General features: G+C 38.4%; 1 protein-coding gene across 2 annotated transcripts in view; it reads left to right on the forward strand.

Annotated features, from left to right (window-relative positions):
• The window catches only part of LOC124183303 (BMP-binding endothelial regulator protein), a 50,745-nt gene extending 24,723 nt beyond the window's left edge, over nt 1-26,022 (forward strand). Inside the window, exons 1-12 of one of the 2 annotated variants that reach the window (XM_046571624.1) lie at nt 2,943-2,961; nt 4,070-4,195; nt 5,538-5,623; nt 13,017-13,116; nt 15,617-15,793; nt 15,937-16,119; nt 20,831-21,090; nt 21,234-21,393; nt 21,478-21,665; nt 22,403-22,797; nt 23,317-23,714; nt 24,186-26,022. In XM_046571624.1, coding sequence (XP_046427580.1) covers nt 4,120-4,195; nt 5,538-5,623; nt 13,017-13,116; nt 15,617-15,793; nt 15,937-16,119; nt 20,831-21,090; nt 21,234-21,393; nt 21,478-21,665; nt 22,403-22,797; nt 23,317-23,617 — 1,926 coding nt within the window. In that variant the 5' untranslated portion in view covers nt 2,943-2,961; nt 4,070-4,119 and the 3' untranslated portion in view covers nt 23,618-23,714; nt 24,186-26,022. Of the gene's footprint in view, nt 1-2,942; nt 2,962-4,069; nt 4,196-5,537; nt 5,624-13,016; nt 13,117-15,616; nt 15,794-15,936; nt 16,120-20,830; nt 21,091-21,233; nt 21,394-21,477; nt 21,666-22,402; nt 22,798-23,316; nt 23,715-24,185 lie in introns of those variants that run through there. The other variant, XM_046571623.1, reaches the window with a different exon arrangement.
• Nucleotides 26,023-27,779: the final 1,757 nt, after the last annotated feature.

Consider the following 27,779-nt stretch of genomic DNA (forward strand, 5'->3'; position numbering starts at 1 on the left):
GAAGACTCGTGCCGATCGGGTACAAAAATGATTCGGAGTAAAGGGATGAGAAAAAAATACGCGATACGTCGACAAAAATGTATGAGAAAAAAATAAATAACAGAAAGAATTTTATCTCTGAAACTTAGCATTACGCAATTGAACTTATTTTATAGTTAACGATGCGAATCAGGCGCTAATAACTTTGGAGGCATTACAAGTCTATTACAGATAACGTCAAATCTATCATAAAAATGTGACACTTGCGTTATAATTAGTCCAAGTAACGACCAGTTGGCGCGTCTTTAAGTTTTACGATGAGATTTCTCTGCACGATTGGAAATTTCCAAGGGCTTTTTTAAGAGCTTGGATAGTGAAGATTTTCAAGATTTTCAAGTTTGCTCGTTAACTGCAACAAGAGATTTGTTCTTACGAGCTTTCGAAATACGTACAATAATTCTCTCGTAACATTTTTACACAATGGTATAAAAAGATTCTGCGTCTATTTAACGATTATTTTCACACGATCAAGATTTTGTTCTTTTCATTTCTGTCCGAATTCAACGAATCTTATTCGGCAAACCTAACTGGTCGTAATTAAATCGGCACGGAATGTGCGTTTTATTGTCACCGAAAAATTTCTCAACAGTTTGTACGTGTTTACGTACGTCCGTATGCATCTATATATACATACATACATGCACACCCACACACGTGTATAATTATCATTATACGTGTATACGTATACAGAAATACACATTGTACGGATCGTGACCTTTAAGCGGCGCGATGTTTACAGACATTTTTACAGCTTCGCCCACTGGTTCAGTAAATCGGTCGCGCCTCCGATCGCGGTCAGGCAGTAAAATGACGACAACGCCTCGCGACAACGAATAAATCCAACATTTTCCACGAATTCAATGTTAAATATCCGAGGGATAGATGTATTCGCGTGGGTAGAAATACGCGTGTGAACTTGACGGGGAGAGGTGTTTCTTTTTTTTTTTTTTTCTTATTTTTCTTAATTTTTAACGATACAAATCGAATATTCAGTTCGATATAAGTTTCTTCAGGGTTGCCGATTAAGAATTTGACATCGGATTTGAAAAATTCAAGGTGGCGGAAAATTTCACATACCATCGAATCCGGAGAAAAAAACTCTGCCCATGGGTTTTTGGAGTCGGTGATTACGTATCTGAAATCAGATTTTGCAAATCCAGCACGGCGAATCAAATCAGTGACCCCAAAAACTCTTGCACAGAGTTTTTCCACCGTATTCGATCAAGTTTGAAATTTTTATCCACCGTAATGGATCCGTCACCTTGAATTTACAAAATTTGATTTCAAATTCGTAATAAACGAGCCCGAAAACCATAGAATACCATCTTTTTGTAAAAGTTGACTATGGTCGATAACGTGTACCTGACTCATAGGATTGGGGGAATGCAACGATCGATTTCGACGTCGACGTATATATTTCTAAATATGCAACTCCACGTATCGCAAACGCCAAAAAAGGGCTGAACAGCGCGATTCCGTGTACAATTCGGAACAAAAACACTCGGCCAGATTTTCATTCGACGCAAAATTAACGAAATGGCGTGTATTTTACAAATTTATTATTGCGAATTCTGGGTCAGATGAAAACGTTTCAACTTCGATTCAAAGGGTTGTTCGCAACACGTCGTTGTCTTCCGGATATATCCGCGTGACGACACGTATATAATTCTCTTTTTTTCATCCCCTCCGCTCGTCGTCTGCAGATGCAGCAAAATCGGCTCAATTACTTAACCGTTGTAAGATATAAATCGGGGCGAGAGGTTTGCTAGCTTGGGAATGAAAACGCCGGATCTGTATAATACTCGTCGTGCGGTTCGAGCTGGTTTTGACATCGATGATAATTAATCGGCGTCTGCAACGTGCAGGGCTACCGTAAAAACGCGAACCTTTGTTTATTATTTTTTTATTTTTATTCCTTTCCCCGCGACGCTCGGTTACCAATCGCCGATGGTTGATTCGAAATAAATACAAATCCCTTGTATCCTATACATCCTACATATGTTATCTGCAACATCTGGGAGCTGCCAATTTCAACCGTGGCAGCCAGGCGGGCGAACACACATACGTGTAGACGGTATAACGACCTCCGAGGTCGGCACTTAATAATGTATTAAAAACGTGGCCTTGAATAGATTAAAATAAGGCTGATTATCCCCTCCGCGATTTTTTGCGTGAAAAAAGACCTAGTCCCTTGATCCTGGGTGCAGATATCAATTTTTACTATTTTTTATTTTCGTTTCTAATCGTTCTTATTTTCTGACGTTTGAGTTGAAAAAAAAGAATTAAACATAACACCTTCAAAGTTATTGTGAAGTCGCAAATTGATGTTTTTTTCTTTTTTTCAACGTATCTTTGTTCGAAAAAGCGAGTCTTCGAAATAATTTATCAATCCCCTGTAATAAATTCGGGAAAATGAACAACAAAATGAACGAGTCGGTTGATTAATTTTTCGTCAATTTGGTTCGATTATTCTGAATACGCGTAAATAGAAACAAATTTACTTTGTACGTCTATTTGCACTCTTTCCCAAATGCTTGTGAGTCAGTATCAGTAAAATGTGTAAATATGTGCAGAATAAATTCATTTCATTATATCTAGTGGTAAAAATTAATTGATTTATTGCTCGTGTATAGCTTAGATATTTAGAAAATGGTTATTTATGATTAAAAACTTGTAAGCTCTGTAAGGCGACATCCTTACTAATAAATTACATAATCAAACAATCATTGGCACATATTTATTCAGCTTGAATATCATTCTGAGATCAGGAGAGTAAAGAATGGTTAAATTTATTTTGAAAATTGGCCAAAAGTGGACTTCGCCAAATTTTCATCCCTCTCAATTAACGATCTTCAGCTCTTCCCGATGGCTCGCTGGATTTATATTTTTTCATTCTCTGGTTCAATATGATCTTGCTCTGCGGTACGGATGTTTAAATTACATTGTAAATAATAATTTCAATGCATATGTGCATAATGCAGATACATGTATAGAGATTTATGCACATACATATTGACAGTGTATTGTAACAAAGTTTTGCCATTCGAGATATATCGTAGAGAGGCTCGTTTTATACGCGAGATGACGAAGACAGGATTGAATATTCAACGACAAAACGAGGGAGACGGAGAATGCAGAGAGAGAGAGAGAGAAAGAGAGAGAGAGAGAGAGAGAGAGAGAGATACGCATCCGGTTTCATAATTAATATCACCATTTACTATTTGCGGAGATAAATTATGGTCGGCGCTACCGCGAGAGTATTTTTTATTATACTATACGTAGATGCATAATATACAATATTACATACATGTATATTATAAAACGAACATCGAATTTATACTTCAATACCTATATAATATACAGCTTGTTATTAAATCGCCGTGCGAATTGTTTGTCAAAATAATTATTACAACCGCTGGGCATGTATTCATATACCCACATATGTATGTATATTTATATATATATGTATATTTGTATACATATTCTCATACCGATAGAATAATGTCTGCAGGTACAGATTCCATTTCACCCACACAACAAGAATTCCAATACATAATATATATATATATATTAATTATTATTAAAATCACAGTTATTTTTTGTCATTTTTGCAATTTTTTTCCCACATCTTTTGAAAAGATTATTACAAATTTATACCGTAAATACGTGTCGAATAAATATATCGTTCCCTGCAAATCGCGACAAAAAGCTTTCGCAAATGTGTGTGAAAAAAAGAAAAGAAATGAAATTATTATTGGATTCAATAACGAGTATTACAAAAGAATAGAAAATTTCGGTTAAATTGTTCTTTAAAAACATTACCGATTCGTAATACAAGTATCGAATTTCCAATTGCGTTATCAGGCCATTTTCTCCCATTCCGACGATTGCATATATTACACTTATTACAGAAGCGATGTTGAAACGCGACGCGCGGCAAAGAAACGGCCGAGTTTCAAACCCGACACGGTGTAACTCGAATAGTGGTGGTTGTCGTAAAACTGCTAATGAGTTGTAAAATTTGTTCCAGGGTGAAGGACCAGGATTAAAAGGAAAAAGGGCCCACCTTGCATCGGCGGCATGGAGCTGCTACCTCTGGCGTTGGCCGTTTTGACCACTGTCCAACTCTCGGTTGCCGTTTCCGAGAGTATAAAAGGTATATATACATATAAAAATATATATATATAAAGGCTTCGCGTGTCTCTTCCTTCGGATTTTTTTATTAATTTTTTTTACTTACGTAAAAGTGTGAATGTTTTTTTTTTTTTTTTTTTTTCTTCTTTTTCCCCAATTATTTGGTTTTTTTCGTTTTTGGATCCGGTATTCTTCGTACACGTAATTATTCGCAAACGTGTTTTCATTCCAAAGACGTTCGTCACGGGTAAAGTTCAGAGTTTGTCATTCGGAGATTTTCTCATCATGTTTTATTGGTCAATGGGCCATTAGATAGCTATAATCTCGTTAAGCGTAAGTTTTGTTTTTTCTTTTGCTTTTATTTTTTTTTTTTTTTTACCGTTGTAGATTTTATCGGTGTTTTTTTCCAACTTTTTTTTTTACGCGAGAATCTTTTCTGTATACGAACGTACGCGACATACACGTGTATGTGTGTGTAATAAAACGCTGGCGCGTTTGATGTTAGATGAAATTAAAGGTTATCACCGGGGTGCATCCTTGTAATACCTACTAATAGCTCTTGTTTCACTGTAACTTAATTGAGCAAGGATGGGAATATAGAGAGGGAGTGTGTGCGAGAGAGAGAGAGAGAGAGAGAAACTGACGAAATGTCCGAGCCGCGTTTACATGGATAATCATGGATGTTTACCACGTTTTCATTCGCTCTTTTATGGTTTATATACTGAGGAAAATTTTTATTTCCAGTTACCTCTCGGTTCTTGAGTATTTTCATTTTTTACCACAATCGAAAAATATATTTCTAGGTAGAAAATGAAAATTAGTTTTCTAGCCGTTACCGGAAAGTCTGGAATCCGTTGCTATTCTTTCTCATTGCGATCACTGTTGCTATATTTTCTTGCAACTGTTGCGAAAATTTAACGCTCGTGCAACGATAAATTGACGTTAAAGCCTCGTTTAACTAAAAAAGTAGAGTAAACCTCACAAACTGATTTGCAATTAGCAAAAAAGGATCGAAAATAGCGCAAAGTGGTTAGGCGTACCTCGTTTTTCCTAATTCCAACAATATTTAAACAGTTTTATTAACGATATCTGTTTTACTCAATTTTTCTAATTACTTTAATAAATGAAATTTTTCTCACCGTACATGTAACGCATATTATACGCATGTTAGAATTTTGCAAAATTTAAATTCGTGGCGATTTTGTCTCTCCTTCCTCTCTTGCGATTTTATTCGGTGTTTATTTATTTTCATTTTTTTTTTCTCTTCTGTACGTGGAATTTTCATTTTTTTTTTTTAGACACTTCTCTTATAATTACCATCTCTAATTTGTTTAATTCCTGTTACTTTTTCCGTACGGTTACAGGAACTCGACAAACGTGCGACGTCGAGGGCGAAGAATTCACAGTCGACAAGATACCAAATTCAAAATGTTTTGCGTGCATCTGCAAGGTAAGAAAATATGAAACGATATACACACGCAACTTGACCGACGCGAATCTTGCCACGGAATATATTCATTCATCAAGATAAATATATATTAAAGGTACTTCTTATTCTTCTTCTTCTTCTTTTTTCGACCATTCGGTTCATTTTTACGTTTCCACACAAATGCACGCATATATTACCATTTATCATTTGACGTTCTTGCGTCAAAAGATTCATAGTTGAATACAGATTTTTTGGTAATTTTTTTGTGAATTTCCCGAACGTTGAAACATTCTGTTTTGTTTCTTCAAGGTGTTTTAAGTGCTGAAAAAAAGTCGAGAAAATATCGACCCATCGTGGACCGATGACGAATGAAATAAAAAAAGATTTTTCCAAAATTTTTTTACGATTTTGAAAAAATGCCGATTCTTAGACACGTTTGAATAATCGTAAAAAATTAACGGTTGTGAGAAAGAATTTGAAAAAATTCAGGAGTGTTTTTTTGTGATCGGAGAATCGTGTGAAAAATCCTGGAACAAATCAAAAATGGTGAAAGAAAATCATCGGTCGAGTTGACGCGGAATGCCCCGTATACTAAGTCGTACGTTATTATGGTAATTTTGGAACTTTTTCAATTATCCCCCAAAAATATGTTCATATTGTAAAAAATACAATTCCCTGTAAGTATAACAATTTTCAGGTAACATTAACACGTGCCAGCAGACGACTGAAACTTTAATCGTAAAATACAGTAAGATATTCGACGTTTTTCAATTTTTCTTTTGTTTTTGAAGTTAATAAGCATTACAAAAAAGAACACTCAGGTGCCTGCCAGCCAGTAGATGCTGCCGCACAAGTGAATTTCTCGAATTTGCAAAACTTCCTGACAAGGCCAGCGGAAGCGGGGTTGAAATTCCATATCGGAAAGGTCTGAAAGCACCAAATTCAGAATTTTTTGGTGACGAAACTTGAAGTAAAAAAATCAAACTTTGACGAAACATCATAATTTCGAATGGTCCAAAATCCGACGCTCAAATTTTCCAAAGCACAAAATGCCGAAAAGGCGTAACTCCGACAAGTCAAAAATCTGAACGTGCAGGAATTAGAAAATTTTAAAATCTGATCCAAGAGTTACAGTTCCGTGAATTTCTGGCTTGGTGAAATTTCACCACGTTGATCTTTCTTCGCTTTAGATTTTCCACATTTCTGTACGTTCGGAATCCTAGTAATTTTCTGATTACCAATTTTATCTCATTTTTTCCACCCACTCGTCGAGTAAACCACGCTATGCGAGTATATTTTAATTTCCGATATTTTACTCTACCGAAGCTTTATTTTTCGTAGCTTTGCTGTATCGCAACTTGAATTTTCGTTTTCTTATATTTCGGAATTTTGATCCGTCCGAGCGCTTTCGGAACTCTTAAAATTCGGAACTTCAACCCCGTCTCACCCATAAGCTATTCAATATTTCATTCCGCTGGAGCTGTAAATTGCGAGAGAAATCGTACATACATGCATACATACATATATATAAACACATATCTTCTCACGGTATACGCATGTAACATACCGCAGAGAGATGTTCCTGGAACTAATGACGATTTAAGGCGCATTCGTTTCTTCGTCCTCGTCGTGAGTTTCCTCCGTTAAAACTTAGCGATGTATGTAAATCGATATATATACATATGTATAATTACATACGAGTCTGTGTACACACACACACACACACACCGAGTACATGCCGTAAAAAATTTGACCACGTTAAACGAGCCGTTGTCGGTAGTGCAGGCAAAGCGGCGCATGGACGTCGAACAGGATTCGAAAATACGTATCAACAAGAGAGAACGTAGGGAGAATTGGTATTGTACGTGTACGTATGCGTGATACGTGTGTATTATAAATATGTGTGAACTCGCGCGAGAGCCGTTCAAATTTAGAAAGTGACGCTGATCGCGTTGTCTTCTGGGTAATTCAATTCAACCGAAAAACCATGATTCGCTTTCGTTTAACGATCATCATCGTCGTCATCGACGTGCCCCGATTTTTTCTCTCTCTCTCTCTCTCCTCCTCCAATCATTTCGGATAATTTCTAATCCTCGTACATTACCTACACTACACTACCACCGGTTATTAATTTCGCGTATAAATTTGCAAACGGTATTATTCGCTGACCTTAAAACTGACCTCAAAGGTTACATTATAGGAACGTGACAAAAATGTCATCCGCCCACGCGAAAATGTATATATACACGTGCACACATGCCTGTTTCGTATGTACAAGCGTAAGTTTATACTCACACAGACGCACACAAGCATTACAGCTGTATTGTCATATCCCCCCAACGCGCATTGCAAAGCATTGATTCAGCGTGCGAGCGGCGATCATCGCAGCAGCATAAAAGGCAGTCAAAAATTTATTTCAACGCATGCTTTATAACAGACGCCTGTAAGCTCATATGCATATATATATATATATTTATGGGGGGGGGGGAATAATCGCCGGGTCGAACGAGGGTCGTATAAACAATATTATTATAACTCTCGACGCGCGCATGATTAACGTTACCTGAGGAATCATTGCGTAATTACGTGAAAGAATTTTTTCCCATACTATATACGTATAAGATTGTAATTATCGGTGTGATTTTTTTACCGCCGAGAATCGTGACGAGGACAATCGATCGCGGTGGGCGAGCAATCGATGTACGAGTATTATCGGGTATCGGACGATAGAAAAAAAAGTCCCTGGAATGTTTCGTGTTTTTTTTTTTTTTTTTTTTTTTTTTATTTCAACTGATTTTATTGCCATTTCTTTGGAAATTAATGCGCGGGTGAAACACACGTACGCTGAAAGAAATTTTTATTTCCGTTTAACGCTCGGTCCTTAACTATTTTCATTTTTTACCAGAATCGAAAAATATAGTTGTAGGTATGGATAAATTCGTGTGTAGGCAGGTAGGTATACTTGCGAATTTCCGACACTTGTCTACAATTACGATCTAAATTGCATCAACGGTACCCCGCGGATTGTTGCCAATGACTGCGAACCGCCGAACGTGTATAAAATACCACAATAGCGCTAACGTGTAATTTCGAGAAGCGATTAGGTTGAAAAGAGTCGGTGGTAATGTTTCATTAAAATACCGGGTAACAATGGAGCGATAATAAGTATACGACGATGTTAGCCGGGTTCTCGGAGTTGAGAGGTAACTAAATAGAGTAATTTACATTCCACTCGCAAGTTGGTTTCTCGGGATTCTACGGTAGCGCTGCAAGTTATTATAATATTTGCCTAACGTTCTCTCGAACAGAATTTGCACAACCTCTCCACATTAAAGTGTACAACTTTAAACGTCTAACTTATGTACCAAACTCTAACGAACCAACGATTACATTCAAACTCACTCCGCCAGCGACGTGCGCGATAATTACGTTTCTAAATATTATTATTCGCTCTTGACGCTGACGATTTATTTAATATTTAACTTACAATATTTTCCTAAGGAAATCCGCGACCGAGTTTCATTCATTAAAATTACCGAGCTATCGTCGTCAATTTGTTGTTACACGGTTTATCGCGGAAAGATGATGCGGATGACGATGGTATCGAGTGGTACAAGTACGAAATTAGCCTATAACGGAGTTGAAAAGAAAGAAAAGAAAAAATTACTAATAAAACAGGAATGAAAGGCTTGAAAGAGATTCGCGTCGTGTATCTAATGAAACCGAGAATGAAACTCGATATTATCATCTTAAATTGTATAATATTATTCACCCAAAGCTACATATACGTATAATATTTTTTATTATATATATATATATATAAATGTGCGTATGTGTACGAGTAAAGAAGAAAAAAAAACTCTCAAACACACTGCACATTCTAAAACGTGAAAACGATGAGTCGCTAATTACATGCTAATCAAGATTGGTAAGTTACATTCATAATTCTTGTAAAAATCATCGACCCGCTAAAAGCTATACCGAATAAATTGCGGTCAAATAAATTTAGTCGTACACACATACACGTATTCGTAGTGAAAAGTAGTGTTGGAAAGAAGCAGAATAAAAAAAAAAAAAAACACCATCAGACAACATCCTTTGCAAATGTATAGACTAACGATGAATAAGAGAATATATAATATATCCGGAATGGAATTGTCTTAATCTTCAATGCTTATTGATTAAAAAGGATATCGTTGAACCTCGATTAATAGGACAATTTATATGTATACCCAATTGGGTAAAACAAAGTTGTGTAAATCGATTTATTATACCCGTTATTCAATATACGTGTAAAGACGGAGAGAAAGAGAAGATTTTGCGTTCTGAACGGTGTATAAAAATCTCCCCCTCCCCCCGTAATACAGCTGTATTTTAGTAGGAATTTTCATCCCCGTAAGTAGTACCAAACGACTTGGTCCCACGGGGAACCCGGTACGGTGTGCAATTGCACCCTGCACTGTGAGAAGTTTTTCGATCCGATTACCACTCGGTCCTTAATTTCATTTTTTTCCACAATCGAAAAATATAGTTCTGGGTAGAAAATGAAAATTAGTTATCTAGCCGTTACCGGAAAGTCTATTATCCATTACTATTCTTTCTCATTACGATCACTGTTGCGAAAATTTAACGCTCGTGCAACGATAAATTGACGTTAAAGCCTTGTTTAACTAAAAAAGTAGAGTAAGCCTCACGAACTAATTTTGCCTTACGATTACCAAAAAAGGATCGACGATAGCGTAAAATCGTTAGGCGTATCTCGTTTTGCGCAATTCCAACAGCACAGTTTTTTTAAAGATACCTGTGTTACCGAATTTTTCTAGTTACTGTAACGAATGAAATTTTTCTCATTGTTCGGGACGACGATCAAGTGCAGACTTCTGCTTATCTTAACGAGTCGGCGGACACGCAATATTGATGCTGCGGCAAGAGAGAACTTAAACGATCTATATATATATATATGTGAATTATGCATATTGTATACGGAATACACAATCATGCGGTGACAATACACGGTTCCATAGATAAAGCTGCACCACATCCTCCGCCATATATATATAGCATATAGCATATATATATATATATATATATATATATATATATATATATATATATATATATATAATATGGCGGAGGATGTGGTGTAGTTTTATATACATATATATAAAATAGTATACACGTGCGCACGATTTTCCGTGCTTTGCATCCCAAGCGTATGCACACGTGTATACGTGTGTCACATGTATAATAAGTAAGACTTCCATTACCTATATTATCAAAGAGAGATATCGATGCCGAGTTAAAGCCGCAGCCTAGCCATGACGTCTGGCGGGACAAAGTAGAGGAGACACAATGCGATGTGGTGATCGAGCTGTGCGCGTATGGCTGATTGTCAGGTCGACCTTAACGAAACTTTGATGAGAACAAGAACGAGAATGAGAATAAGAAGAGGAAGGGAAGCGTTGGAGAATCCATGCAGGAAGATTAATCGAAAATCGAGTCGTCGACATTCTTTGCACATATATATATATATATACACACACACACATATATACATGCGTATATAACTACATATAAATAAATATGTATGTATGTATATATAAATAAGTATCAGCAGTAGCAGCGATGCGTTCGTTGGCTTTGTTGCAGAGCGTTGCTATACACTCGACAATATATATTAGATACTTTGACCCAGATAAAACTGACTTAATTATAGCGTGACTCTGTGGTATATAGCGCATAAAATTGGACTGTATGACGAGTGGTGTTGTAGGTACAACACGGGGCGTGAAATATCCCGGAAGAAATGTGTCACCCAACGGCCGATCCTCTCGTTCCCTTGTCTTGTATTCCATTTTATTTTTCCTCCTTTTTCTCGTCGGCGCGCTGCGTTAAACGAAACTGAAAACCCATTTCAGATATCATCGAACGCGATTCTCTTGTGCTGGCATTAGACGAAATAGACTTCTTCGCGCTTCTGTCCGTTACATGCGTTTGAAACGCAACGAATGACTCGATAGTCACGCTGAGCTTCGAGTTTCGACCATCGTATCATCGTCAGGGGTTCCTTGCAGAGTCACATTTGTCGTACACGGAAATTACGCGGTTGATTTGAGAGAGCGAATCATAACGGACAAAACGTCTCGCTTTAGTTCTCTTCAAATTCGTCCACTCCGACGAATTAGTCACGTTGTTGCAAAATGGCTCGCTCAATTTATTACAACTGTCGAATCCGCCGCTAGTTCAATAGAAACCGTTAAATTTGTCATCTTACCAAACTTGTCTCTGATGACTGTTTATTGAAAAAGACTGCGTATACAAAAAAAAAAAAACACCTCATGGACTTGACGAGGTTAAAAAATGTCTCCGTCACGTTTGCCGGTTATCGAAATTGTGCTTGAAATTTTTATACATTTTAATTCGTATTCTATCACCTCCACAGAGAGTGATTATTCGATCTTCCGTTTCCTCGCACTTGATTGCTATCGCTTCGCTTCGAGGAAGTTGAAAGATTAGAATTGGCACATGATGTCAAGTTTGCCTTCGATGAATCTCGTTAAAAAAAAAAAAAGAAAAATCACTGGACGGAAATACTTTTTAAATTCTTTACGGTATGTGATTCTTCTTTTTTTTTTTGTTTCCCTGACAACTTGGAATTGTGAATGTTGATTCCTTCACTTGAAAGATAATTAATGCCTTTTCAAGTAACTTTTTTTTTTACCGTTCGCTGCAGCTGCACAAGAAGTACTCGTCCCGTTGAGTCATTGAAGTGACGTCGAGTGACTCACCGCATATTCAGTTTAATTCGTAGGACGATATTTTACCATAATATTTGACGATATTTAGTACCGTTTGAAAATACGTCGTATCACGACCACCGCCAAATCGGAAATTATAATATCGGACCCAACCGCGCTCCGAGGTTCGAAAACGTTCCGTTCAATTCTTCGCCTAACAATAAACACCATTGCTTAATATGCTTGAATTGCCGCAGAATGATCGATTCGAGAATAAGAAAAAAAAAACCCTCGGCGTCATAAATTCGGGCGAAAATGATAAACGCGAAGTGAAACCGCGTACGCGTCTTCGAAGCTCGGAAGGTCGACTTGCGCGCACCGTAAAGCCGGCAAAAAGTTGCCGACACTCACGAAGCACAAGCACGAACGACGATGGATCGCTGAGCACATAATATTACATAACGCATTTACATATGTACCTACACACATAGACGAGCATAGATGCAGTCCACATCCATCCATCCGTCCATCCGTCCGTCCATCCGTCCATCCATCCATCCATCCATCCATCCATCCGTACGTACAGGATAGATGTGTGTATATACAGATAAACGTAAGCGATGAGCCCCCATTAGTCATATTAATCTTTTTCTCCGTTCTCTCGTGTGTTTTTGTAGAATGGGTTCGTGGAATGCCCCCAGCCAGAATGCCCGATCGTTGAGGGCTGTTACATGCTACTGGAGGCACGAGATGACGACTGCTGTCGCCGTTGTAAAGGTAAATATTCCTCGTACCTCGGCACATACACCGCAGGCTCGTTCGACATTCTTGGGACTGCTGCCGCTGGTGCAGGACCAGCAGCAGAGAGCAGCAACATCACCATCACCAGCAGCACACCTGCTTTCATCTCGGCGTGCACCTCAACCAGGTGTACAACGACCCGGACCCCGCTGAATCGCGAGATAAATTAACCATTGTTTCCCCTCCGCTTATCTCCCATGTCCCAGGACTTTACTACGCTCCTTCGATTTACTTCACTCGAGTCGCCCACCTCGACGATCGGAACTAGGACTTTTTACTTCTCTCGCAAATTTATTTTCGTCACTGCTTCGCAATTAACTGATTTATTATCGTAGTCACATGCCTCGATCTGTTATCGTGATTAGTTGCCTACGCGAGATCTCCGCTTACGGTGGAAGACGCTCCGAAACGCAAGCTGTGTTTCACCGAAGAAATTTAGGTTTCAATATCGTTCGAAATCATTTCGTAATATCGGCGATCGCACTGAACTCGGTAATATTAGTAGCAATCTAATCCCAATTGTGGATACAGATTCCTGCACCGACCTTTTACCGACACTCCCCGATGTCGGTAAGATGTCGGTGCAGGTATCTGTATCCACAATTGGGATTATATTGCTATTGCAATATTTAAATAAAATTCTGCATTAGCAATCACCAAGGTGATCATTGGTAATCGTGAGTATTCACTTTCGAAATTTTAGAAGTAATGAGAAATCACTTAATCAAAGTAAAATGTATTTGCAAACTAATATCTCGCAGCCGCTCTGTAAAATGCAAGTAATCGCGAAACGCGTGATTAAATGGGCTTCAATATATCCTACGGTGAAAAATCCCTTGACGAGACGATGATGCCTCGAAAAAAAAAAATAAAAAATGAAATAAAAAAATAAAAAATTAGGAAACAAACTTGCCTTTCGTTTGATCGTCCGATCTCGTGGTCATCATCGAGCCCGAGGGACGTGCCCAGTGCAAATATCAAACTCGTTGACGGTAAAAGTCCGTGTATACTTAGGTCTCATCCCGAAACATTCGGCGCACTTAAACTCGTCACTTTCGTAACTCTAGGCGCAGCCTGTGTGTGCCTACCTTATACCTATACTGTTAAACACGATCATCTTTGAGGTTTTCACTTCTCATGACTTCGGCATGAGAAAAACAAGCATGGCACAAGCCTCGTACGTCCAACCTATAAACGCTTCTATGCTCGCCAATCGCATCTCGAGACTCCTGTGCCTACAATCTATTTACTCGCCGGTGTGCGTTATAATTATACAAGATTATGCACGGACATGTTGCACATACGCAAGCGTACAACGTAAACACGACACTTCACCGAGCCAAATTGCAAAGATTTCGCAAGAATGGTACTTCGCGATTATAATAATTATTGTCCTTAATCTCGGTTACATAGGGTGTTTTTTTAACTTTTTTTTTTAATTATTCTTCTTACGTACCCTTCGAAAATTTAGTTTTTAGCCTCAAACGTAGCCTCGTGAAACTGGAACTCGGTAGTATGATTCTTAAAGGTGCCTCGTCCGGTTTGAATTTTTTAAACACTCTGACCGAAATATCTCGAAAACTGTACAAGTTGGGAAGCTGTTTTTGGTTTCATTTTGTAGATGATCATATTTTGTTTAAAACAAAAGTGGCGATTACTACGTGACGTTATTTTTATCAGCCTAGAACACGAGTGAGATAAAAATTTATAAGGTGATAAGCATGTTCGTTCGTTTATTCAATGCACTCAACTTTAAACGTTCGTATCGAATACAAGATGAACATTTAGGTGTATAGTAGTCCCAAACTTTTTTATACAACATTTTATTATCCACAAAATGAAACCAAAAACAGCTCCCCACCTTGTACATTTTTCGAGACATTTCGGTTGAGTGTTTGAAAATTTCAAACCGAATGTGCCACCTTTTAGAATTTTGCTACCGAGTTCCGATTTTACGAGGCTTATGTGGTATTTGAGTTAGAAGTTCGAATCCGAAATGTGAAAAATTCATTTCCGTGTTGATTTTCTGTATCTTTAGGTTTGGCCGGTTAAAATTAGCTGATCAACCATTTTTGGCCGACCTAGCCGGTTAATCTATTGAATATCTTGGCCGGCTAATTACTTTAACCAGTTAGCTTTCAGCTAATTAGCCAAATCAACTGTCTTGACCGGCTAGATCGTACAAGCACCACTTAGGCTAGTCTGACGGTGAAACCTTCGTACGAAAAAAGAAATATTTACATGAAACAGAGGTTTCGCCCTTTTAGTCAAAACATTTAACACGATAAAAATTATAACTAGTTAGTACATACAATCGCCGGGAGCTTAATTTTCCGGATAATCTAGAACTAACAATTCCCGCGTCCAATCATCATAAAACACCAAGGAATAACCTTGGCGAATGCGAAATAAACAATAAATCTTTCAACATATGGAAAAATACTTGGGCCTACCGGATTTTACAATCTGCTTTCAGGATGCGTCCACAACGGGATTCATCACTCGTCAGGTACCGAATGGAAGGATCCAAACGATCCGTGTAAAATTTTAACTTGCCGAGCCGGAGTCGTTACGGAATCGAAGCTGCGATGCCACACGCAGTGTCCTAATCCGATGCCTCCTGCACCAGGGCAATGTTGCCCGATATGTACGGGTCAGTACTACTTCGAACCTTGACTTCTCGATGCGAGTCGTCTCGGAACTATCGGAACTACTTAAAATTAATTCGTCAATGTACCCTTACCTCGTTTTTCGAATACCATCGCTCTGCGACTAATTCTGTAATAATGTCCGCAGGGTGTTTGGTAAACGGTCAAAAAGTACCGCCAGGAAGAGCCGTGACAACGACCGAAGATCCGTGCCTGACTTGCCGATGCGAAAAGGGCCGGCTTAATTGCGCTAAGCAAGCTTGTCCGGTGCTGCATTGTCCTCCGTCGCGAATGTACACTGAACCAGGAAATTGTTGTCCCCAGTGCCGAGGTAAGCTCGACGGTGAAATTTTTTTTCCTCTTCCCGCAAGGTCCCAACGTTCGCGTTTGAAAGTTTGTACAAAGCTGTAACTAAACTGCAACGATAACGGATCTACGACTCGCCGCGTCGTGATAAGTAAACGTAAATATCAACGGATTTCAAGTTTACCATAAAATAATTATTGTGGTAAAATTGACGTGCTGCGTTTACGCGAAATCTCTAACGATGTGAAAACTAACAGGAGACGAGAAAAGAGATGAAATTTAACGGGTTTCGAGGTTCGTTTTTGTAATATGACAAACATTATACATATACCTAGAGTGAATCGAATCACTTCCGCATTGTGGTCTCTCTGGTCTGATGGGTATATATATATATATTTATATATGTGTACACCTGCCAACAAGTGTTATATCTTGACAGATATACGTATGTGTATATATTTACACATGTGTGCAAGTTGAGTTGCGTCTATGCATGCGGAAGGCGAGTAGGTATACAATGTAGGTGTTCTCATTTGAATTCTAAACTGGTAAGCCGGGTATGTGAAGGAGCGTCTTATAATGTAGCTATACGCTCGTTGTTTCAAACTGACGACATCGCGCCGTTTCGATTGTTAATCGAACAATTATTTGCCATCGGGTAGTAAAATGTCAAACGATATAAGTAATTATACGGTTATACGCTATGCATCGCGTGGGTATATATATATATATATATATATGTGCGCGTGTGTGTAAATATGTAACATTATTATACAATCTGTACAGCTTATAACCATTATACGCTGATCTGATTTTAACGTCAGTAAAACAAATCTCCGCGTCTGAATAACGCCTCGTGTATATATTTGCAAATATCCTATGCGAGTATTTTTTCACGTCAATCGACTAATACGTAGAGGCGAAGATTATTGTTTATTGCACTATTATTACAGTGGCAAGGACCGAGAGTTTCTCGTTCAAAGACGGCCGTCGCCGAACAGGAGATAAATTCGACGCGTGTGCCTCGCCGACTGCGTGCACAATGGAAATTTTTCATTTCTGCACGATATTATCTATGGGTACATACCTACGCTACGAGATATCAAACTGTTGTGTCAAATGACCGTTCGTGCAATAACCGAAAGAGAGAAGGAGAGAAAGAGAGGGATGGGCGAGGGGGGGAATCGAGACCTCTGATGAAATTCCATCTCTATCTATCGTACATATTGTACACACGACACGGCACTTGTGAAACGCATATTTTTATAGCTATATCGCAGGTATTGGTTGTGTACCGAATTTGAAGCGTGCGCAAAAATTAATGGGAGAACAGGAGCGAATTTGTTCCCGGATCACGTAGCGGCACGTGCGAGTCGAACTGCCGTTGCGCGTATAGAAGTTGACGATTTGACTATCGGCTATAACAAATTAGTATCCCATCCAACATAACCGACGATATTATCGTCAAATATTACATATATATATATGTGTGTATATGTATGTATAGTACGTACATGTATTATATACACGCGCACGTTGCATCTTTGTACGTGAAAATGCAAGTTTAACGTGTCCGAAGAGCGTAATCTTTGCTTCTCATCCACTTCTTAATCTTCTCCTTCTCCGTTTCGTCTTTTTTTTCTTCATCTCTCTCTCTCTCTCTTCGCGCTTTACATTCCAGCTGTGATCGCTGATAAATAATAAAACCAGGTCTAATTTTGACGGGTGGAAATAACTCGGTCTGTACAAAAATATTTTTACGGTATACACGGTCATAAATCAAGTTGGAGCGCGATTTTTTTTTTACTTTTTTTTTCGTCTCTCTCTCTCTCTCTCTCGTCGTGTCTATTTTTTTTCTCTCTCTTTCTAATGTCTTCGTTTCGTTCTTTTTTTACTTCGCACATGTTTATTATCTTCACCGCTGTAACGATCATGCACAAGTTAAACACTACCAATTTATTTTAAACTTTTACACTCCCATAAATACTTACACACATATATATATATATATATGCGTGCGTGAGACTAAAATTTTCGACGCGTGAATACGAAAGATTTTCAGAAATTCACGTTTCTCACGGTTTCTCGTCGAGATTGCAATAAAATGTATACTCAACGTCAAAATGTCAGACCGATCGGAAACTCCGCGTGTAATAAATTCTTCCATTCCTCTATTTAAGCTTCGATCTATAATGAATTCAGAACTCAGGCTTCTCTCGTCAAAGGCTAGAATTCCTAGTAATTAGAATCTGGCCAACTGTTTCTCAACGTGTTACCTAGTTCGATTCGCAAAATAAATTAAAAAAAAAAAAAAAACCATATGATAATTTGCTAATTTCCACCTAAATATCGTTATCCCCGCAAGGATCAATGAAGAACGACGAGTTTCCTCGTAGAATTTTTTGAACCAGGCTCTGGGTTTGTTACCGACGAGGTCTTCCCTTGGTCTAAAAAACGCTGCTTCTCAGAAAATACATTATAATTATAAAACGTGACTGAGCGTCTGTACCTTGATTTCTATCCACTATAGTCAAAGTCAACCGAATTCTGGGCGCTGCTGAGATCCTCCCGGTAGGTAACAAGTGTGTACCTACGTAGTAATTTTATGAACGTGTTAATGCGTCTCGTAATCGGTAAAATTATTAACAAAAATTAGAAATATTTGCCCGAATATTTAGAGTCTCGTCCGGACTCTCGCGTTATATATTTATACCTTAAACATATCGTTACAGGGTCGAGGGCAGAGTTCAAATAATCGATGCATATGTGTGCGATACAATGTCGAGAAACTGCGGTTCAGTTATTACATATTATACATATTGGCAAAGATATAAATTGCATTACGTATAATGTAATTCGAATTCAGACATTGTAAGAGCTCAGTGCGTGAATTCGCGATACCGAATGTATAATGCATAATGTATAATATATATGAATAAACCAGTTATATGTGTAGGTACGTACAATTAAGGCAGACATTACGGCTGACCGGTCGCGTTTTAATTAAGTGATTTATCTCCTCAAACTGATCCGAGTATTTCACGCCACAAGTGTCAAGATTTGACAACCGCACTGTAGCGGCGGTCTAATTAACGAGTTAACTATATTATTCCAACCGGAATACAGAGAACGCTTGTTCCATTGTTAATGTACGTCGGTGATAACCTATTTGCTTAAGCACGCGTTAACTACGATGGAGGTTTCGAGGCTTTCGTGCGTCGGCGTTAAGCGCCTGTATTTATTTCTCATTTGTTAGTTACACAACGTGATACCGTATTCCTCGGGGAAAAATTCAAGAGGGGTCGAAAAGAATTTAACGAAAGAAACAATATTCAAACAATAAATGATCGTTGCTTGTAAGCTTGCAACGTTATTGTGATAATGCGTGTTAAGAAAAACTCGTTATTTTGCAATTTTGAGGATGATCTGAAATTTCGGAAACCGTTAAAAGAACCTTGGAACAAACTCGCAAGGTGCAAAATAGTGATTTTTCTTTAAACGTTTCGATAAAGTTACGTTACCAACTAAGTAAGCCTCGCGACAAATGGAGATATCGAGAATTGTAAAATACGTCGAAACCACTTCTAGATATGGAGGCAATTAATACTTCACTTCGAAATTCCGATACCTCTGTCCTTCGCGGTTCGATCAGTTACAGTTGTTGGAGACAGCCGCGCGCCCCGCCGCCGCGGTTTGTCATCGTTCGGAAAGCGTTTCACAATTGATATCACCGTTTCCTGAATGACAAAAAATAACCAGGTATTTGCGTATATTTACCACCAGCCAAAAATAACCAATCTCCGTTACATTTATACATACGTTATACTATATTACACACGTATATATATCTACTACGTATTCGCTGGCTCCCGATCAATCGCACGAATCTTCGCACGCGTGTGTGATGTTGGTTTTTTTTTTCTTTTTTTTTTCTAAATTTCTTTTCTTCATCTTTGGCGGGAAAGGTTCGTCGTTCCTTTGATTATTCTTCTTCGTACTCTTCGTACAACCGTAGGATCGGCGTAAAGAAAATGAAAGAAAAAAATAAAACAAACAGTTGGGGTAATCCAATCCTCCACGAGGAAAAGAGCTATTTATCGCCGGGCAGATCGATAACCTTTAACGCACACCTCAATGGTAAACGGTGGTCAGGCTTCTCCGAGGAGGAGGAAGAGGAGGAGGCTAGAAGATGGTTGTGGGCGAGTTAGCACCAAAGATAACTTGTATGTACGAATGGTCTCTCTATAGCCCCAGTATACGCCAGTATATCCAACAAAGTGTTGCGGCCCGAGGTGTTAACTGGCTCACTGCCAACCACACGCTAAGTCTAATAAAAACATTTCTCAAACCACTCAGCTACCAAACAATTCCTGTTCAAACGAACCCCCGTAAACATTTGAGCGTTAACAACGGGTCTCTGAAACGTTTTTTTTTTTCTTTTCGTGTAATTTTCTTTTCGATTTTTTACTCTCTCTCTCTCTCTTTCTCTCTTACCCGTTTTTCTCTCCTCTTCTTATTTATCTTACACTCGCGTACAACACTTCGCTGCATATTACGATGCGCTGATGATGAGAACTGACCAAAAAGGGTTTTATTTCAATACTTTACGATCGGCTCAGATTTTTGCACACAAGTTTCACTGTTGTTATCATATCAATGAAAATGATTCGAAGGTGTTTATTTTTTTCTTTTTCCTTTTCATTTCTTTCTTTATCATCGACCGATCATGCTTCCAGGTAAAAGAGGGTTTCTGGAACCACCTCGAGGTGCCTGCATGTTGGGTACCCGTGTCTATCCATCGGGAACTCCAATCAGCCCTGACCATTGCACGAGATGTTCATGCATGAACGGCACGGTGATGTGCACCAAGGAAACGTGTCCCGTTCTGGATTGCGCGCCGGAGCAACAAAAAACTCAGCAAGGACGTTGCTGTCCGCAGTGTCCGATATTCGAGGACTTCCACAGCTCTTGCAGTTACGGTGGTCGAACTTACGAGGCGAGTACAAAGAGATGATGAGCTACCCTGTTTCGGTTTCTCGTCATTGTTTTATACCCACTCGTTTACGAGGCTTGCCAGCCGTAGGTATCCATCCTTTCGATTCAGACGCTGGTTTAACCTGTCTGATTTCTCCTAGGCAGGATGGCGAGACTTGGAAATTGGATGTCTGCAAGTCGTGCGTATGCATGCAAGGGAAGGTACGCTGCGCGATGCACATGTGTCCCTCGCTGACGATACCTTGTCCACCAAATTCGAAATTGGAACACCCCAAGGACCAGTGCTGTCCGCGGTGTGTGGAAAGTGAGTATGAAGTGTCGGATGGTTCGCAAGTACCGCGTAAACGGCACGACGACCTTCATTGACAATTCCTAACTTTGAACCCAGGTGACGGTGTTTGCACGGTGTTCGGTGACCCGCACTACCGAACTTTCGACGGAAAGTTTTTCAGCTTCCAAGGTACGTGCAAGTATCAGCTGACCGCTGATTGCACCAACCACACCTTCAGCATTCGAGTAACAAACGACGGTAGATCGACGAGATCTTCTGCCTGGACGAAGGCGATAGCGATCAAGGTATGCCCGGCTACCTACATATTATAACGGAGACCGGGACTGGTAACTTAATTTGCCTTAACCTACTACCAGTCGCATAAAACAAACGAGTGTCACCTTACCGTCACGGTCTTGCCTATCAATCTTTTCACCTCCTGCTCCTCATCCTTTTCTCCCGATCCCGCCGCAGTCTGTAGTCCTTCCAAACACCGCACTTCGTATCCGTCTCTACACACCGCTACCGGCACGTAGTGGTAGTATTTTATTCCAAACCTTTGTTTGGAGTTTTTCATCTCAAGATACGATCTTTAGATCGGGATCTATATTTGGAGGGTAACGGATGGTGTAGCAACAACGTGTCTCTCTTCTACATTCTTTTGTCAAGACATTCCTTTGGGAAAATAAAAAATATAAAGAAGAACCGAGAATGGAAGAGAAACAGAAAATTCGAAAGGAATGGAACGAAAGATAAAGAAATGAAAAAAATGCTACCACTATTCCATGATTCAACTGCAGTGCCGCTGGACTGAATTGGGACACTTTTTATCGTATTTTTCCAAATATCCCGACTAGAGGAGTGACGCGATCAACGTCTTGAGTAAAATTTTCGATTGTCAAGAAGATAGTTAATCAACGACTCGTCAACTTCATCCTGACAAACCAAGCCATGTTCGAACCAGACGATTCGTTATTAGCGTTATACCGCGGAAGCATCCCGTCTTTCAAAACTATTGACTCATTGTTCTCCGTTCCAACAGGTTGCCGATCTGAAGGTGAATCTGGGTCAAAAGATGCGAGTAAAGGTGAACGGTAAAAGGATCGAAGTGCCATACCGGCTGGATAACAGGCTGGACATAAACAGGACATCTGACAGCGTACTGGTGACGACTCATATCGGTATAAAAGTGTTGTGGGATGGTATCAGCTTCATCGAGGTATCGGCACCGACCACATACAGAGGCCGTCTCTGCGGTCTATGCGGTAACTTCAACCATGTACCAAAAGATGACTTCACCACTAGACGCGGTAAACTTCTCCAAGATGCGAACCAATTCGGTAAGTCGTGGATGGTCGGATCCAAGAAACTCTGCGCCCGGACACGACAGAATTATCCGTTCACCGAGAGAAGGTGCCGGGGAAGAAAAGACCACAGGTAAGAGCCGCTGCCATTTTCTCATATTGAAATACAGAAAAGCGAAACCGATGCCGTCTTCCAATTGTACCGAATTCACATGAACCCCGGAGAATGCATCGTTTCTAACCGTTTCTGAATATGTTCATGGGGATTCTGTCCATCTTGATATCCGACTGACAAGGAAAGTGTCCGAAGTGTACCTCACCGATTTTCTTCACTTGTTTCACCTGCCAATTCAGTCGGTTAAGTGATAAAAACCACCCCTGCAGTTCACCCCTAATGATGGATATAAAATTTTTTTTTTTACCAGGATATCTCTATAGATTTTTGGTAAAACTGTAAATTGAATTGAACTTCAGCGGTGACTTTTACTCCTTTACTTTAAGAATAGACATTCATCGGCTTTCTTGGCTCGCGACAACATTTTATAGAATGATAAAAATCGATGAGGTGTACCTGGGATACTTTCCTGAGTGAGATTAATTTGACGAATCGTGCTCCCGGTACCGTAACTTTGAATCCTCCTTTTCGGGCCAGATTCTGCAACCGGTTGCGATCGGAGGTGTTCTACCAGTGCCATAAGAAGGTGAACCCGACGATGTACTACAAGTCGTGTTTGACGGACATGTGCGAGTGCCCGACGGGGCGATGCTACTGCGAGTCGTTCACAGCCTATGCCCACGAGTGTCAGAGGTTGGGGGTCCAGTTGCCCCACTGGCGGGGCCCTATGAAGTGTCCAAACGCTTGGACAACAGCCGGACTTAATGCCAGAGGGAGGGAAATCGCCCCGCGAAATCTTCACCATTCGCGCCGGCAGTCGCTGACGATGCTTCACTGAAGCTGCGTTCATTGTATGTTCGAATTTGAAGCACAGAGGGCATAGTGCTTCGCCAGACAATTTACTAGTCACTGCTTCATGTCAATACGCGTAAATGGTGAGCGATTTTAACGATGTTGTAATTATTTATTTAAGGTGTTATTCGAACATGTTCCTTACGATCTGAATGATTATATCGTCATTCGTCGACCTCGAAACCGTGCGAAATAAATTTCATTCTTCATTAAATTGTTTCGAAGTGGTTTCGAGACTCTTCATATCCACTTTGCAATTGTACCCGGTACGCGTCAATTATCGTCTGTAAGAATTACCGACCATTTAAGAACTATTCAAGAACACTGAAAAATCTCGAGTTAGACCAGATATCAATAAACGTGTTAAAAGTTAAAATATCAAGCTTCGAAATATTATTCTCTTTCGATTATAGATTGAAATGTCTGAATCCATGTATATACAGTCATTTCTAACGACATTATCGTATCGAGGAATCGGGATATTTCTTAAGCATAACCGTTATTTGTTCTTAATCAAACCAGAACGGAAAAACCGATATTTTTTTACTTCGCAGAGCACCAACGCAGTATTTTGGCCGATTGAGCGGGCTCGCGGCGTCACATCTACATCCCAGTGTATCTCAGCATATTAATATACTATATAAATCATTAGGTTTTTAAGATTTGTTGTATAGTATCTATATTCTATACAATATAGATATTACGTACGTTAGGAAAATATTTTATATGTATATGAAATGATATTGTTTTACATATATATAATAGGGTGGTCCTTAAAAAGGTCAAAAATTGGCTCCGCTTATCCTTAATTTTTTCAGATTTTTATCTCAACTCTAATCGGTATCAGAAAATGGGTGGATTTCCCCATTCAAGCCATTCAGGGGCATATCGATTCTACCGAACGGATTTTCATGACATCTGGTACGTGGGGGTTTTTTGGATCGCTGATTGCGAACCTAAACTCAAAATTTCAAAATTCAAAGTGTCGGATCCAATGCGATGGACCAAAACCCCAAAATTAACTTGATATTGTCATATTCGATCCAGGATTTTGAATTATATTGTAATTTCAAGTTCAGATTCGTAATTAATGCCCTCCAAAACCCCCGACTACCGAATATTATCGAAGTCAAATGAATTTTTGGATTTTAATCCACCATATTGGATCTGCCATTTTAAATTTTCTAATTCTGAGTTCACGTTCGTAATCAGCGACCCAAGAAACACTTCTATTCAAAATTTTATCTAAATCCGTAGGGTAGATTTAACGTGTCCCTGAAAGCATTGAATGGAATGAAATCCACCCTCTTTGATATAAAAATCTGAAAAAATCAGGGAACTATTTTTGAAGTATCTGGAGCCGGTCGAAATTCAAATATTACCTTTTTAAGGACCAACCTAAATTATATACACATACACATATATCAATGTCTCGATAAAATTGTGTCCACTACACACGTCTATATAACTATATGTATATGTTTAACGTATGTATGTGAGCATATAGGCATGATTAATATTTTAATAACGATCGGACTACCCGCGCATGCCGTTTATGTATGTACGTACATACCAATTGTACTCATTTTAGTATTATCGCATTATCTTTCGTTTTTCCCTACAATAACTTTTATTCTTCGTAAATTTTCTATGCGATCCAAGTACGAAACGATAATATAATGAAAACGTAGCATCGATCTTTAAACGCAAGAGATATAAATCAATCAGTGGGTCGAAAGTTGAAATAGAATTTTTCCACGCTTTGCATTTATATTATTATCATTATTATCAACGTGATTTGCGTAACTATCGTTTAATTGTTATTTATTCGTTCTTATGCGTGTTATTAAATTTTCCCAACAACTGCAGTGGACCTTAGTAACGAATTTACGATAAACGATCAATCAACGCTCAACGAACAAATGTAAAGTAAAAAAATTGGGCAAAAATTGTTTGCACTGTATTGCTAAACGTCGCGCTGCGCTGTTATTACTATACAACATTATTAGCGTGTATATAAAAAAGAAACTTAGTGTAAAAATTTACCAACGTTTAGTACTCGCTATAAAAGTTTTGTCAATATCACAATATTTACGTATTCTATATTTATACTTCATAGAATGATATATATTTTGAAAAACCGATCGAATCCAGTTGGAGAACGAGAGAACGAGTGTGACATATTTCGAAGGATACACGTAGCGATACTACGATGCAGGCATTTAAAAAACAAAAAGTGCGATGCAAAGTGGAGCTCGGGAGAAAATCAAATGCATTTGCAATCGTTTGAGAAATTAATAAATCCCGTCCACTCTTAGCTGTTTAATACGAATTATTCGTTAAACCTTCCAACTAGGTACGATAAAAAATAAAATAGAACATCGTAAACAAGAAAAAAAAAAAAAAAGGAGCCGTTGATTGTTCACACGAAATAATACTTGATGCCATATAAAATACATTTGTAATATATGTATAACAATTCTCGATTTAGCCATTTACCGTATTTGTAATTTTATCAACATTCGCGTTGTGCTCCGCCAAATTGTTCAAAATTGACGGAAATTCATGACGTTCTCGATAACAGTGATATTACCATAATATTATATTAACGAGTTACAAATATAATATTCGCGAGGGATCTCGACTAATGTCACATGATAATTTTAATCAACTATAGAATAATTAACATAACTTTACATCAGCTTGCATGCGACACTCGTGTACTAACTTGAATATAAAAATAACTAACCAATAATGTTTGCAACATTCATTGCAATCGGGTTAATCTGTCGTAACTGATATGAAAGACCACATTTTCAACTAACATTATCAACGTCTGTATTTCTCTTGCTTCTTTTTCATCTTTCATTCATTTTTCTCTCATAATAAACGAGCAACTACCGGCTTTCACCTACTTATCGCGGTATAAAGAAAAAAGCGGAAAAGAAAGAAAATTAATCGCAAGGCAGACACGCTTGTTTGATCGAAAGAAGAACTTTCAAACGAGAATAAGAATAATCGTAAGAATAATAATAATCGTAATAATACCAAAAAGAACAACAACAACAACAACAACAACAACAATAATAACAATAATACCAACAAGGAGTAACCGAACGTTTTGTCATAGCCAGAAAATATTTTATCTGTAATATGTGTCTAACAAACTACCAAAACCATATATTAATCTAGGCTTAAGTCGTGATGAAGTAGCGTATGATATGAAATATTTTGTACCGTAGAAATGTAAGGTATATTATAGTTTTCGTCGTTCAGCAGGTGTGTTGCAAAAATGTAGAAATTTGAATATAATTGTTAAAAAATCGGTATGTATACATATAGTGAGGATTTTAGATTTTAATAGGCGTACGTGAAAAATAATTATATTATAATTGTCTTTAATTGTTATCGATGATAAAAGTCTCTATAGATATACGCGCGTATACTATAATTATAGATATCTGTTATATGCCTAATAATTAATGCCTAGTGTGTACGAATTTTCAAGAATCTCACAATTGTGCTTGATGTCTAAATCGAGCAACGAATAAACAATAAAAATAATGTAAATGCAGCGGTGGCTTCACTGTAATTGAGTAACGATCGTTGCTTCGATTCGAGCCGTGCGGAAAGAAATTATGCACGAATGAATGCCGTTTGTACCGCAGCATTCGAACAATTACTGTGTCTTTCCTAAAATATTTATACGAATAATCAAATATATATATTGATGTAATGTAATTTGTACGTTTTTTAATGACACAATTTTCCACTTGAGGCTGAGTTTTCTTCGAATTGATGTATTTGTATTCATTGGCAGAATAACAAAAGCAACTGGCATTAATCTTTTGATTGCATGTATTGAAATTGAAAAGTTTCCAAAGACGTAGAGAAGATTTTACGATTGATCGTCTCAGTCGCGATAAATGTACGGTAATAACGAGTTGACTAACGAATACCGAAAAACAATTACGGAAAACAAATTGATAATTATCATTCATACGTCTAATGTAAAATATATTTTTACTTTGTATGGTAATGTGAAAAAAACCCACAGTGAGTAAATTATCGTAGAAGGATTAAACAAAAGACCAAAGAGAGTAGGGATCTTCGAAAGGAATCGCCTCAACAACTTATGATAAGAAAGG

The sequence above is a fragment of the Neodiprion fabricii genome, chromosome 5, assembly GCF_021155785.1.
Source record: "Neodiprion fabricii isolate iyNeoFabr1 chromosome 5, iyNeoFabr1.1, whole genome shotgun sequence".
In the NCBI taxonomy this organism is placed as follows: Eukaryota; Metazoa; Arthropoda; class Insecta; order Hymenoptera; family Diprionidae; genus Neodiprion; species Neodiprion fabricii.